The sequence below is a fragment of the Daucus carota genome, chromosome 7 (assembly GCF_001625215.2).
Source record: "Daucus carota subsp. sativus chromosome 7, DH1 v3.0, whole genome shotgun sequence".
NCBI lineage: Eukaryota > Viridiplantae > Streptophyta > Magnoliopsida > Apiales > Apiaceae > Daucus > Daucus carota.
In genome coordinates this window covers 32887918-32904391 of record NC_030387.2, presented here as the reverse complement: position 1 = coordinate 32904391, position 16474 = coordinate 32887918, and the positions used below count along the sequence as shown (strand labels likewise).

General features: G+C 29.9%; 1 protein-coding gene across 1 annotated transcript; it reads left to right on the top strand.

Moving 5' to 3' along the window:
• The first annotated feature begins 14368 nt into the window (after positions 1–14368).
• On the top strand, positions 14369–16075 carry LOC108194457 (UDP-glycosyltransferase 83A1-like). Its single transcript, XM_017361397.2, has 2 exons — positions 14369–14995; positions 15117–16075. Exons 1-2 carry the CDS (start codon positions 14512–14514, stop codon positions 15992–15994), a joined length of 1362 nt encoding a protein of 453 aa, XP_017216886.1. The 5' UTR covers positions 14369–14511; the 3' UTR covers positions 15995–16075.
• The last annotated feature ends 399 nt before the right edge of the window (positions 16076–16474 follow it).

Genomic DNA, 16474 nt, shown 5'->3' with positions numbered 1-16474 from the left:
CGCAACCACCACCTGAATCGGCAACTAGAACAGATTCAGAAATTCTGGGCAGTTTCCGCAAGTTTTCACTAATTCGTGCAACACATATCACTAAATCGTAAAGAGAATATCACTAAATTGTACTGAGGATATCACTAACTTCTATTGGTTTCTAGTTTTTATTTTAAAAGTGGTTTCTATTTGATCATGAGCATATATATATATATATATATATATATATATATATATATATATATATATATATATATATATATTATGTGTTTAATGTAAAGTATATATATTAAAATATTGTGAATTATTAGGTATGAATATTAACATTTTACTTAATTTTATATGCTCAATACATAATTTATATTTATTTCATCAATATTTTTCTCAGTTATTGTGCATTAAAAAATCTAAATATAATAAAATATAAAATATAAATGATAAGTTAAATGATTGTATACAATTAAGTTAACATGTTTCACGTGTTTATTGTATTAGACGAAACTTGTAAAACCCTTTTTTATGTTCCTAAATTTTAAAAAAAAAAAATCAATCATCACATTTTTTATAGCTATATAATTTTTATTTTTTATTTAATTTTATTTTATAAATACCCGAATGAGACCCGAACCCGAACCGAAACCCGAAAAAACCCGACGGATCGGATCCGGATCTTCATTTTCCAGACCCGGACCCGAACCCGAACCGACCCGAAATATAATGGATCGGGTCTGGATCTTAAGAAACCCGACCCGACCCGACCCGTTGCCATCCCTAGATAACAGAAAGGAGAATGAGTCAGCTGCAATATCTCGAGTGGACCACATACACATACTATTAGTTGACATTCTCTTATTATAAATGTACTTGTGACCAGTTACAATGAAATAAAGGAGGAAACTGAGTGACAGATCTGCTGACAACATTGATGAAGAGATACTAAAAGGATCAAATTCAAGACGTAGTTCATGCACAGGTCATGAAACAACATACTTTCTTTCCGCTTCTCGTGGCAGTGCTAGTAGATTTGGTGGGACCTCTTAAATTACTTGATAGTAGTAAGAGATTTAGTTGAAGTTGAATGATTTTTTTTTTATAATTATTATTACACTTTCAAAAGCAGACTATCAGGTGTAGTGTAGTTTTTATTATTTTATTACAACTTCAAAGGAAAAAAGCACTGTGATCACTAAACAGTTATTGCTATATTAGGAGGTGAAAATAAAATTATGATACAAATCAAAATCTGAGAGGAGTGATAAACTAAAACCTTCTATAGTATTTTCTTTATTATAATAATAGGAGCATTGAGTTATTGGCAGAAAACTCAGCTAGTACACCTCAAATCAAATATCTAAGTGTTTATGTTAAAATAACATTATATTCATTTTCTTATAGTATTTAAAGTCTTTATGTCAAAATAATATTATACACATTTTCTTATAGTATTTAAATAGTGGAATGTCATTTTTATAAATATAATGTTCATATGCATAATAAATTCATCATAATTTTATTTTTATTAATTCAAAATCTCAATAAATATATTTTTTGAATATTTGGAGGTGGAGTTATCATGAATCCTATTTTCATATGAGTTCAATATTTATATATACCAGCTTTTCTTGCCCGCGCTCCCCGTACGGGTGTCTTGATATTGTAGTTGTTTTTTGGTGGCGTAGTAAAATAATTTTTATGATTAAGAAAGAAAATCAAACTATCAAATAATCCTAAATGATAAATACAAATCATGAATATTTTATTATCTCTTTCAAAAACAATGGACAAAAAATTTAAAAAACCGTCAATGGTTCATTTAAATAGATAATGTGATCAAAATTATAATTTACGCCCGAGACAATGCATGATCCAAATGAGAACTTGCAATATAAAATTTATGACTAAAACAACTACTTCACAATGAACTTTAGCGACTAAAAGTACTAACTTGTGAAATTATATATTTTCAAGATAATAAACAAAGACTACATCAATGTAAATAGGAAGGCGATTACATTGACATCATTTCGTAAGACTTCTCCATCTCACGTGATGCTTCTTCAATCATAGTCCACATTCCCCACTCCTGGACCATTTGAGATCCCTTTACTACTTCCTTTGTATTGAGAATCTGGCTAATGAGCTTTACCAAAGTTTCACACACCAAATATCCTTCGCGTCAACTCCTTTGAATACCCGCTGCTCAAATCAATAATGAGTTGTTTTTAAGGACTTTGAGATTGTTAAAAGAGCACCCAAACTTTCGTCAATCCTTTCTAGATACATATGTGAATTCTAATGATTGATATTAAGTTTTAATAAATAATTTCATTTGTTACATAATCAATCTAAATAAGTATCAATAAAGTTTTTCATAAACTTGCACCGAAAAGGCTGAGATTCAATTTACTAAGTGAGACAACAATATATCATTCTCTATTTATTGACAACTCTGTAATTTATATCAGATGAATCCGTATAGCCAGATTGGTGTGTTGCTTATCAGAGGAACTGAGCGGCCGGACAAATGGTGGTTCAAGTATTCTATATACACATACAAAAAAATTAATAATTAGTGTCTATTAAATGATAAATATAATAATCAAGCCAACAAAATATATGATAACACCAAAAATTAGTTGAATGTAGTAGGAAATTACTATGTCTTTAGGTTATTTGAGTCTCACTACTTGTCTCAGCCACGCTTTTTTCATTGTAATGTAGTTTCCTCGGCCTTTGATAGCTACAAATTGTAAAAGAAGATTCCATTAACATTCACATCCACATATCTTGTAAATTAAAAACATGTTTGAAATTTTAAAATAATTGCTTATAGATACAGAAAAAAGAATGAAAATCTCAAACTATAAAATCAAAAAAATAAAGATGAATACAAACAATCAAAAATATGAGGTCTTGATAACAGTTATATATATATCCACTCCCTGCAAAATATATGGATATATAGACATATACATATACATAGAAATGAAATCAATCAAACAAATTAGCATAAATAAAATCTTTGTTTTAATTCTTGTCATATTATTGTTCAACAAAAACTATAGTCAAGGAAATTTGAATATAAAATTGAAGAGAGACAACTAATATGATTCCAATTTTGCAAATACTTACTTTGAATTCAAATTTTCAGATGGTAATGGAAATAATCAAATAAAATTCACTCCCGTCCCATTCTGAAGCACCAGTCATGTATATAATCAAGCAGAGCTACATACTGACTACATGTACCTTCTAAATTGCTTAAATTTTTCTGATCCTCAAAAAATATTATTCTTCAAACAAAATTAAAAAAATTCAAACCAATTAAATATATAAAAAGCACACCTTACCATTACGACGCTTTGTTACTGCTCTGGTATATAAATTTGAACTAATTTCATATTTATTTTAAAATAAAAATTAGAGAGTAAAACATATATAATGATGTATCTCACACTTTTTTATATATAAGTACTACTTTATTAAAAGTAAAAAAATAAAATAATGATGAAACAATAACACATAAATAAATTTAACAAAACAATAGTAGAATCATAAATTTTCAAAGTATAGCATATTTAATGGTGCATTAATACCTTATTCTTTTTTATATAATCTTCTGAAAATATTATAACTATAATTTATTTTAAGAAAAGATGATTAACAGTTTAAGAGGTAATCACATTTTCAATCTATTGAATTTTTAATGCAATATCATACAAAATATCTTTTAAGTGCTTAGGAAGTATTTCCATGTTTAATTCGAAAGAGATAAGAAACTAACAATTACAATTAATTAAAAATAGATAAATATATGAAAATATACATGTCGATGTGAAATAAATTAAATGTATAAAGATAAGAAAATTATTGTATGAATTTTTTTAATATATATTAATTTTAAATATTTTAAGAAAAGGCGATTAGCATTTTAAGAGGTAATTCAATTTTTGAATTCAAATTTTTCATTCAACATCGTACAATAAAGTCTTCAGAGTGCTTAAGAATTCTTCCCATATTTAATCAGAGAGAAATAGGAAGTAAGCAATTACAATTATAGATACGCAAATATATGAATATATACACATACATATGAAATAAATTAAAAGAATCAAAATAAGTAAAGTAAACTCTGTTACAATTAGTATTAATTGTATGAAATAAACTTCCCGTGCAAGTTATACTAATTATTCAATTAACATGGAGCTTGAAACCATACTTAGAGAGGAGGAGAAAAACAAAAAATATGAGAAAGATACCGATGCATTTGAATTTTTAAAATAGATGATAAGAATTGATTTGATTTTGAATTTTGAAATAATGATGATTAGTTTCATATATTGGAGAATACTTGGGAAGTTTTTTTATATTTAAATTAGAGATATAGGAAGTCAATAACTACATTTAAAAAATAAGCTAAAAATTAGGAAGTGAATGATTTTTAGTTAAGACAATTAAAAAGAAATCCATGAATACATGCGTAATTTGTGGGATTGTAAAGAAGTTGACATATATGAATCGATTGATCAGCTGATGTGTCATATTTAAAATATGTGGCTTTATGACGTGGCATTTATGAATTACGTGGACTTCTTGACGTGGCATCGTTCAGGAATTATGATATATATACTAGCTTTTCTTACCCGCGCTCCGCGCACGGGTGTCTAGATATTGTAGTTGTTTTTTTGTGGCGTTGGGAAATAATTTTTATGATTAAGAACAGAAAATCAAACCATCAAATAATCCAAAATTTAAAATTAATTTAAATTGAATAAAACGTCATTTAAAATCAACATAGTCCGGATGAAAAACTCATAGTCTTATATATAAAGGATTTGAGCATATTCTCAAATACTTTATTACATTATTGTTTCATAAAAATCTAAATATTGTAGTACGATTATTCAGCTATCTCGAAGATATTATAATCATAGATCTAGCAGTAATACATATTTATCACGATTAAGCCTAGAACGACATAAAAACTTTATAAATTATTCTCGTATTGTTTTGAAATCAAATATACAATTATATGATTCCGTGTGAATGATGAGCAAATTAAATAAATATCTATGTGTCACTGCTATATACCGCACTCAAACTTGGATTAACATAGACTGATGCAGTAATTCATCAAGATTACTGGTGTTGCTAAATCGTCTTGATAAATATGAATCGCAATATAACTTGATATTTAAAGGCTGATGCAGTAATTCATCAAGATATTTCACAGGAATATAATTTGCAAATATTGTGATATACTAAAATGGAAGATTACACATGGATTAGCAAACTTCATTCAAAAACACCAGATGAATTTACTTCGTCCATGATATGAAAACATCAGATTTACCACCCATTATTTCTTCATGCATCATATTTGTATTACTCTTGCAATTCTCATTTTGAGCAAGTGCAAGTTGGACCGTAAGCTCCGACTCCGGAGGTACTTGAAGAAACAATTTCACAACCAGATGGTTTAGTATCCTTCCGCAGTCTTCCTTTCTTCAATGAGAGTATAAACGAATTTTTCCATCCTTCATATCGATTATCAGCCAACAAATTTAGACATGGTGTTCCATGTATTGGTCAGACTATATAGTTTGTATTTCATCAAGCATTCAAAGTTGACGGTTAAAAAACACCGATTAGTTATCTCAATTAAATACAAATGCTATAATGTATGTATATATTTTAAGGGATAGTCAACGTAGAATTATAATTGATTCACTTCACTTGACTTAAATATAATCTTTCTAAAAATATACTCCCTCTGTCCCTCTCATTTCTTTACAGTTACTATTTTGGGATGTCCCTCTCATTTCTTTATGTTACTATAAATAGTAAGTTTTTCTCATCATTACATCCACTATCTTCCCCTACTATCTCATATTTAACAATAAAAACTACTATTACACTCATTACTTTCCTCCACTGTCTCAAATCTATTTTTAAATATTCATAGGTCCCAGCACTTTACCCACTTTTCATCAAACTTTACTTATTTTTTTATACATTGTCTTGGTCTCCGTGTCCCCCTCCAATGTAAACAATTGAGGGGGACGGAGGGAGTATATAATATGTCTTTTATTAAAAATATATAAAGATTTCATCTCTACACTTCATTTGATTAATAGTTAAATAAAATAAAAACGTCTTTAATGGAGAACTAAACTAATTATATCATTGCTTATTATATATTTTACATAAATGAATAAGATATTAAATCAATAAATTAGAATCACGGATTATAATTTATATACTGAGATTTCAAACCGCATTGAAATTTAAAATCTACAACGGATAACCTATACTTAATTGAATCTAAATGTTTCCTAAATTTAAGAGATACACTATATTTAAATATACATGAAATTATATTATGGAGTGAAAAAAATACTATATTTGTTTGAAATTATAACAAAAGGTCTTAATTTGAAACGCACAAATTAAATAAAAAAGTATTTTAGTAATTAATGTCAAAATCAGTGGAAACAACTAATATATTTAAAGTACTCCATTATCAAGAGCTAAAATTTTGAAGTGAAAAAAGACTCCATTAATTTGAAATTATTAAAAAAAGGTCTAGATTTGAATATTGAATATAGTGAATATGGAAACAACTATATATTATACAAAAAAGGATTAATGCAAAAATCATTCAAAATCAATATTTTGATTACTTTTCCCTATTTACATATAACAACAGGCTAGATTCATGTATCTGGACGGAAATTGCGTCATATTCATTCTCGGTGATTCTTGACAAACAATAATGACCCACGGTAAGATGTAAACAAAAAGTCTAGATAAATAAGCAGATGTTGAGGAAAAGTGAAAATAAATCTTCACACGATGAACATCCGATAGTGGCCTGGACGAATCATCTATATTCAGCAGCTGCAAGAAAAACTCAATAACAAAAAGTGTCTCAATAAATGCATTATTTGACATATATGCATCATAATCACTATCAATACGAATCGAAATTATGCAAAAATAATGTAAAAAAAAATTAATTACAAATTATGAAATCAATTAAAATCGTGAGGACGGATTTCTCCGCTATTCTTTGTAGCAAACTATCAAACACGTTAAATACAAAATCATGTGCTGATTATGATACTTGCAGCGTTCGAACAACAAACTTCTGAACCCGTACACCAATAATAGAATGAACAAATATACACAATGGAGCAAATATTGTAAAGTAAGCTAGAAATAGTGTAGACCTATTTCACGACCAATTGGTTATTCTCTTTTTGACTTCGAGACGTCATCCAACCGATGACACAAATCAGTTCGAAAGCCAAGCAAGAAAACATACCCGTCACGATTAGAGGCGTGGAAGAAAGAATGATTTCGAATGTGAAATTCAGATATTTTGTTGTGATCTGATAAGAATATCATATGCAAATAAGTAGCAAAACTTACATCTGAACTGACGTCGTGATTAGTGGCACGATGCAAGGATGCGTGATTAATGCTATTTTGAAATTATGATCTTGATATGATGATCGTGAAATAAAATTGAATGTGCTCTCAGATCCAATTTCCGATCCTCAAAGATATTATTTTTTAAACAAATTTAAAAAAATTCAAAACAATTAAATATCAATTAAATGCTGCTTCACAACGTATTACAATTACGACGCTATGTTACTGCTCTGGTATATAATTTTGAACTAATTTCATATTTATTTTAAAACGAAAAATTAGAGAGTAAAACATATATAATGACACATCTCATATTTTTTTTTATATATAAGAATTACTTTATTAAAACTGAAAAAAATAAAGTAATGAAGAAAACAATAACACATGAATAAATTTAACAAAACAATAGTCAAATCATAATTTTTGATGCAATTTCATACAAAAAAATCTTCTAAGTGCTTAGGAAGTCTTTACAAATTTCATCCGAAAAAAATAAGAAGCTAACGATTACAATTAAAATTAGGTAAATGTATGAAAATATACATGTAGATGTGAAATAAATTAAATGTATAAAGATAAGAAAATTATTGTTTGAATTTTTTAAATATATTTTAATTTTTAATATTTTAAGAAAAGGAGATTAGCAATTTAAGAGATAATTCAATTTTGAATTTTTAATTTTTCATGCAACATCTTACAATAAAGTCGTCGGAGTGCTTGGAAGTCTTCCCATATTTAATCAGAGAGAAATTGAAGGTAATTAATTACAATTATAGATACGCAAATATATGGATATATACACATACATATGAAATCAATTTAAAGAATCAAAATTAGTAATGCAAAGTCTGTTATAATTAGTAAACTTCCCGTGCAAGTTATACTTATTATTTAACTAACATAGAGCTTGAAACCATACTTAGAGAGGAGGAGAAAAATAAAAAAGATTAGAGGATGAATTTGAATTTGAATTTTTAAAATAGATGATAAGAATTGATTTGATTTTGAAAAAAAATCATGCTTTACATATTAGTTAAGACAATTAAAAACGAAAGCTGGAATGATTGCTTAATTTATGGGATTGTGTGGTATACTTGACATAAATAATTTATGTGATGATAATTTAAAGTACTCAATGAGCTGGCTTTTATGACTTGGCATTTCTAGAGTGAGAAGCAGAAATCAAGGCTGAAAATATGAGATTACATATTTAAAGTACCCATTGAGCTGGATTTTATTACGTGGCATTTCTGGACTACGTGGCATTTACGTGGCTTTTAACGAATTACGTGGACTTGTTGACTGGGCATCATTGATTAGGAATTATAACAAAAAGTCTTGATTTGGAAATCACATGTATTGAATATGGAAACCAGTATATATTGTACAAAAAAGGATTGTAATAATGACGGCCAAAATCAGTTAAACCAAATAAACTTTGACTATTTTTCCTTATTTATATATGGGCTACAACAGGCTAGACCCATGTATCCAAATAATTAAAAAGTCAAATATATAAAAAAAACTTTCTTATCAAGATCTAAAATTATGGAGTGAAAAAAGTACTATATTTGTTTGAAATTATAACAAAAGGTCTTAATTTGAAACGCAAAAATTAAATAAAAAAGTATTTTAGTAATTAATGTCAAAATCAGTAAAAATCAAACAGAGCCTGACTTCCCTATCTAGATCTAAGCTATAACCTAGATCCATGTATCCGAATATTTAAAAATCTAATATATAAAAATTTCCTTATCAAGAGCTAAAATTTTGAAGTGAAAAAGGACTCCATTAATTTGAAATTATAAAAAAAAGGTCTAGATTTGAAAATTGAATATAGTGAATATGGAAAGAACTATATATTATACAAAAAAGGATTAATGCAAAAATCATTCAAAATCAATATTTTGATTACTTTTCCCTATTTACATATAACAACAGGCTAGATTCATGTATCTGGACGGAAATTGCGTCATATTCATTCTCGGTGCTTCTTGTCAAATAATAATGACCCACGGTAAGATGTAAACAAAAGTTTAGAGAAATAAGCAGATGTTGAGGAAAAGTGAATATAAATCCTCACACGATGAACATCCGATAGTGGCATGTACGGATCATCTATATTCAGCAGCTGCAAGGAAAACTCAATAACAAAAAGTGTCTCAATAAATGCATTAGAGGACATATATGCATCATAATCACTATCAATACGAATGGAAATTATGCAAAAATAATGTAAAAAAAATAATTACAAATTATGAAATCAACTAAAATCGTGAGGACGGATTTCTCCGCTTTTCTTTGTAGCAAACTATCAAACACGTTAAATACAAAATCATGTGCTGATTATGATACCTGCAGGGTTCAAACAACAAACTTCAGAACCCGTACACCAATAATAGAATGAACAAATATACACAATGGAGCAAATATTGTAAATTAAGCTAGAAATAGTGCAGACCTATTTCACAACCAATTGTGTTAATCTCTTTTTGACTTCGAGACGTCATCCTTTGTCGAAGCATCGTCGCAAGAGGCTTTGACGGATACTACCTGATGTATACACGGATCAACGTGATTTATGTAAGATAAGTAGAATTCTATTATACAATACAGTAAATAAGCACAAAGCAAAGTCCGTAGATAGAGAAATTAATGTGTAAAGAAAGCCAAGATCAGTAGTACTGCCGCAAAATCCGATCGAGGACACAAATCAGTTCGAAAGCCAAGCAAGAAAACATCCCCGTCACGATTAGAGGCGTGGAAGAAAGAATGGTTTTGAATGTGAAATTCAAATATTTTGCTTTGATCTGATAAGAATATCATATGCAAATAAGTAGCAAAGCTTAAATCTGAATCAAAATTAGTAATGTAAAGTTTGTTATAATTAGTAAACTTCCCGTGCAAGTTATACTTATTATTTAACTAACATAGAGGTTGAAACCATACTTAGAGAGGAGGAGAAAAACAAAAAAGATTAAAGGATGAATTTGATTTTGAATTTTTAAAATAGATGATAAGAATTGATTTGATTTTGAAAAAAATCAATGCTTTACATATTAGTTAAGACAATTAAAAACGAAAGCTGGAATGATTGCTTAATTTATGGGATTGTGTGGTATACTTGACATAAATAATTTATGTGATGAAAATTTAAAGTACTCAATGAGCTGGCTTTTATGACTTGGTATTTCTAGAATAGGAAGCAGAAATCAAGACTGAAAATATGAGATTACATATTTAAAGTAACCATTGAGCTGGATTTTATGTGGCATTTACGTGGCATTTATGTGGCTTTTAACGAATTACGTGGACTTTGTGACTGGGCATCATTCAGGAATTATTATATAAATAGATAAATAGATACATAGATATAAATTACCTAAGTTTTGATACATTTATTATATATAAAAAGAAACTTTCTTGGGTCTTTATAATTCTCTCAATATAATAGTATCTCCAACGGGATTGACTATAATGGTTGACTAAATTGGACAACATTATGTAAAATTTGATCAAGCGGTAAAATATTTTGTTTCGATGGTATATTGATCGACTATAATCGAAAAATAGTATGTTATTAATATTTTAGATTGTTATAAGCAAACACTTTAATATGATAACAAGTGACAGATTTCTTATATAGTGGACCGACAAATTATAGACCAGAGGTAGTTATGGTTGTAGTGTCGTTTTTTGAAGATGTAGATTATAATTTTTATAGTCGAGGGTTTCTCATTACTGGAAATGCTCTAAATATTACCACTCTTGACCGCCAAATTTTCTTTTTAAATCTGTTTATTAATATTTTGACAACCTTTATCTTCTATGAACTCCTTTAAATTGTTTTATTCAATTTATAAAATAATTATTCAATTGTGTTGAAAGTGAAATTAATTTTGTTATATGTAAATAACATGATAAATATATAATAATAGATTTGAATTTAATTTATGTTAAAATTTAATGTAATATTTACATTAAAACTTCACTAAAATTGTAACTTATTATTTGCAATAGAATTTACATGTTTGTTAAAAGATATGTAATCATGAAATGAAAATTTGTGCATCTTGTAAGCTTATTATTAATTAAGAATGGAAGTATCGACAACTTTCAAAGTTAACTCGAATATAAATATTTGTTATATAGTTTTTCTTTGACCAATCTTTTGTTTGTTAAATTTTTTATTCCTTTTAGTTACAAGTTGCTAGGGCCTGGTTTGTTATTGGGCCATTTAGAGTTGAGTTGAACCCAGGTGATGAAGTACACTTCACAATTCAAAAAGGCTTAATTAACTCAATCATAATAATCTTACATTCACGTTACTTTTAAACTAGTGAAAAAGCCGCGCTTCGCGGCGGCGTTATGAATTTTTTATAAATTTAGACCAAAATATTGTTTTAGCTACTTTCCCGTCAAACATAATACTAATAAAAAAATATTATTATTTAGGTAAAAATTAATTTGGGCCGTCCTCCCCTTAAACACAATACTAATAAATAATTTTTTTTATAAATTTTGATACGAAATAATATTATAATTCCATAAAAGTTATTTTCAGTCGTGTTCCCGTTAAACATATCTTCAATATATTATATATTATCGAAAATAAGAATTGTATATATTACTTTACATAACTTAAATATAAATTGTATTTTATCTATTATTATTAGCTTGAATAAATATAATCCTATTTCTTTTAGAATTACTAAATAAGAAAAGAATTGTATCATCGTTAGAATTCTATAAAAAATACTATTGTATCATCTTTAGAATTTAATAAGAAATACCAAATAAGAAAATAACTGTATCATCTTTAGAATTAAATAAGAAAAGAATTGTATTAATTTTAGAATTCTTGGACCTGATTTTTTGAATTATAATTATCTTTTCTCTCCGAAATTCAAGAAAATTTAGAAGACTGAATCGAACAATCCTAGAAACGCTCGCATCCTCCTTTATATATATATATTGACAGTTCGGTCCGAGTTATCAATTGCTGGGCACCGATTATGTACTGTATCAATCAGTTTGTTGGTCTTTAAATGTAACGACCAAGGACCAACAATAGGAGAAAATTTCCTAACCCATCTCACCTGTTAGCTATAATGTCTACGTGACATTATGTATAGATATTATGTAAAAAAAATGTTTTCCAACCACTAGAATTGTTAGCAAAAAATTTAGATATCTTTCATCTGGTCTTCTATATTTGTTGAGTCTATACCCATTATCTATAATTTTGTTGTTGTTTGAGCCGTGTCGCGTTTATAGAAATTTCGTGTCAATTTCATGTTAAGTATGTAAATATATAAAACATGGAGGTACACAATGTCATTATGTTCTAAACTAGTGGATGTCCTTGGTCGCTCACACTGATTATAATTTTGTTAAATAAAAAATTATTTCAACCTATGATTGTGCGTTGGAGGTCGTTTCTCAAGAACTCGAGCCTCAAATGTAACATTAATGCCGGTGAATAACATGCGCAAAGAGTTCCATAATACATCTCAAAATATGAAAAGCCCCCAGTATTTCTTCTATGTTATGTATATTAATATATTTAAATAAATATTTTAGTTTTGCTCATTGAGCCGGGCCTGTGTAATATTGTTTGGAGTAGCCAGGTATGACGACAAATAGATTTGTCAAAATCTCATGAAGCTTAATCCCTATCGAACTCCATATTACTAAAACACGCATTTTGCATATCATAACATAGAATCGTATACGTAACAGATTTGCTGTGTCTGAACTGCATTGGTATTGCAGACTTGAAGTCGCAAAGATCGCTTCAACCTTCTCGTATAAATCCTTTTCATTCGGTGCGTACAAATTGTCTTTCACCTTCGGCACCCACTTTTCTCCATCACCCTCTTGATTGCTTTAATTATGTCGCTTTTCTAGTAGTTGAAGTGGTTAGAACTTGGAAGGGTGACAAGTGACAACTTCAATGATTAGCATGCAGAAAGTAAAACGTGAGCGAAAACATGTACGCAAGAGTGAATAGAACTTGGCTACGAGCTAATTTAGGTCACTTGCAAGTTGCAATACATATGTGTGGTCCGTGAGCCTTGCAGCTTATAAGCGTGATTACCAAGAGGCTAATTGGGGCCGTTTGAGCGAGTTTAAAATAAGTGTTTTTTGCTTAAAATAAAAAAGTGAAATAGAAATTGTAAGCAAGTTAAGACTTAGAAGTGATTAAAGTGTTTGAGAAATAAGCAGAAGTCCTGAAACAAAAGCTAACCTTCCTAGCTTTTTACAAGTGCTTCTTGACTTTTTACACAAACGGTACAATTAAATGCTTCTAACTTATAAACCAGAAGCCCGGCTTTTAAACCGGAAACAAACACCCCCTAAAGACTGCGGCAGCACTTGTTAATCTTGGTGGATCTTGGAATCCGATTCACATGTACTTGCCTACATTTTTCAACACCCAAGTCCGTAAAGATACATCCCATCTATGCCATTGCTTCCTCTGTCAAAACAGTAGTCACATTTTTATTTCGATTCCGAAGATGACATCAAAATTTGTTTTTTTTATAAGAGATCCGAACCAGGACGGAATCAGAACAACATGGAATTGAGTTTCTGGCATATACTTTAAACCTTGTGTGGCTTCTAGAATGTTGGTACTACTGAGTAGTACTTAATCGGTAAATACAAGGAACAAGGATTTATCAGAGATTAGTTGGATCGATCGAAGATGAATCGGATGAGCATTTAATTGAAGAAGCCACAAAATAAGCATTAGTTTGTGATTAATTGGATTGATCGAAAATTAATCGGATAATTAATTAATAATGAGAGATTTAATTTATTTTTGATAATTTATGACAAAGGATTAATTAGTGATCAATTACTATTAATCCCAGACATTTAGAACAATGGCTGGTAGTAAAAAAGAAAAGACCTGAGACACATGGACAACTGCTAGGATGGACTAGGTCCGCACAGTGAATGAGGAGAGGTGGGAACTTACTCCTAGTTCTCTCCTATAAAACTAGAGTCCTAAGATGATCCTCCACAGATTCAGATCAGGAGTGTTGGATAATTCTACTGCAAAAAGTGAGTTGAGAGATGAGTACCTCACATATATTAGCTATACCTTATCCAGCACAAGGTCATGTAATGCCCATGATGGAGCTTGCACAAAAAATTGCAAAACAAGGCCTCAAAGTTACATTTGTGAATACTGACTTCGTTCACAACCAGGTTACGAATGCCTTGTCAAAGAATGATGATTTTGGAGACGGGATACATCTGGTTACAATCCCTGATGGATTGGAATCATGGGAGGACAGGAAAGACCTTGCAAAATTAACGACAGCAATGCACAGAGTCATGCCAGGAAAGCTGAAAGAGTTGATTATGAATATTAATGGAGCAGAGGATGATGACAAAATTACGTGTGTTATTGCTGATGTGAGCGTTGGATGGGCACTCGAAATTGCAGATAAGCTCAACATAATGCCAGTAGCCTTCTGGCCTGCAGCTGCTGCACAGTTGGCCGTGTTTTTTAGTCTTCCGAAGTTGATTGAAAATGGAATCGTAAAAAATGATGGTTAGTCCTGCTGTCGGCTCTTTGTCACTCTACTAGTCATATTGTTTAGTTGAATTCGCTAAGTATTATGATTAAACTACGTATCTAGCTTCCTATAACCTAACGTATTTGTACATTTCAGGCAACATCACAGAGAAGCAGATCATCCATCTGTCACCGACAATGCCTCCCATGAGCACTGAAACATTTGCATGGGCCTGTTTTAGCGACTTGGCTACAAGGAAAATTTGCTTTGAGATTTGGCTTGCTGGCAACAGATATATGAAACCGGCAAAATGGATATTGTGCAATTCGGCCCATGAGCTGGAATCAGCAGCATTTACATCATTTCCAGAGATGTTGCCAATAGGTCCACTTTCAGCAAGCAACAAGCTTGGAGACAAACAAGGCAGCTTTTGGCCAGAAGACTCAGCTTGTCTGTCATGGCTTGATCAGCAGCCTGCATCCTCGGTCATCTACATTGCGCATGGGAGCTTCACAGTTTTTGATCAAACACAATTCCAAGAACTGGCTCTAGGCCTCGAACTGACCAACAGGCCATTCTTGTGGGTTGTGCGTTCAGATATGATCAACGACACAAAAGACATTTACCCAAAAGGATTTAAAGAACGAATAGGCAGTCGTGGGAAATTTGTGAGCTGGGCACCTCAAGTGAAAGTTCTTCGGCATCCTTCTGTTGCTTGCTTCTTAAGTCATTGTGGATGGAATTCTACCATTGAAGGTGTAAGTAATGGAATGCCTTTCTTGTGCTGGCCTTACTTCGCAGATCAGCTCTTCAATCAGACGTATATATGTGATGTTTGGAAGGTCGGGTTGAGATGTGACAAAAATGAAAATGGGATCATCACTAAATGTGAAATTAAGAACAAGCTAGAGCAACTACTCGGTGACAACAACTTCAAAGCAACAGCCATGAATCTAAAAGAAAAAGTTGTGAATAGTGTTTCAAGGGATGGCTGCTCTACCAAGAATTTGATGAATTTTATCAAATCATTGTAAAAAGTTGTCAACAGCCTTGTAATTCTCTGTAACACTTGAAAAAAATGGCAAAAAGTAATGTATCGGCTTTTGTTTCGGTTCCCCTGAGTTATATACACGCGGCACGGATTTAATGCTCCTGTAAAGTATAGTTTAACTTATTTTAAAAAAAAAAATTTCTGAATAAAAATTTGAATGTTATATTTTTATTCAGAAAAAAAATTTTCAAAAATAAATTATAAAACTATCTTTTATAAGAATATTGAAGTGCGTGTCGAGTAATGAAAAAGAAACGTATAGAATTAAAAGGGACAGAGGGAGTAGCTGATCAGAGGTTGTCAGCAATGTAAAATTTTCCAATGATGGTATACATTTCTTTAGCCGATCTAAATTTTATCCAAATTTTTGACTAATTCCCACAAAATTTGATTCAAATTATTAATTATATATTATATTAGTAAATAAAGTTAAGTTTCATAAAATCCGCATTTAAACTGGAAT

Coding starts and splice junctions, on each gene's coding strand:
- LOC108194457 (XM_017361397.2), top strand. CDS start 14,512: ATGAGTACCTCACATATATTAGCTATACCTTATCCAGCACAAGGTCAT. Junction 14,996..15,116: donor TGGAATCGTAAAAAATGATG/GTTAGTCCTGCT, acceptor TGTACATTTCAG/GCAACATCACAGAGAAGCAG.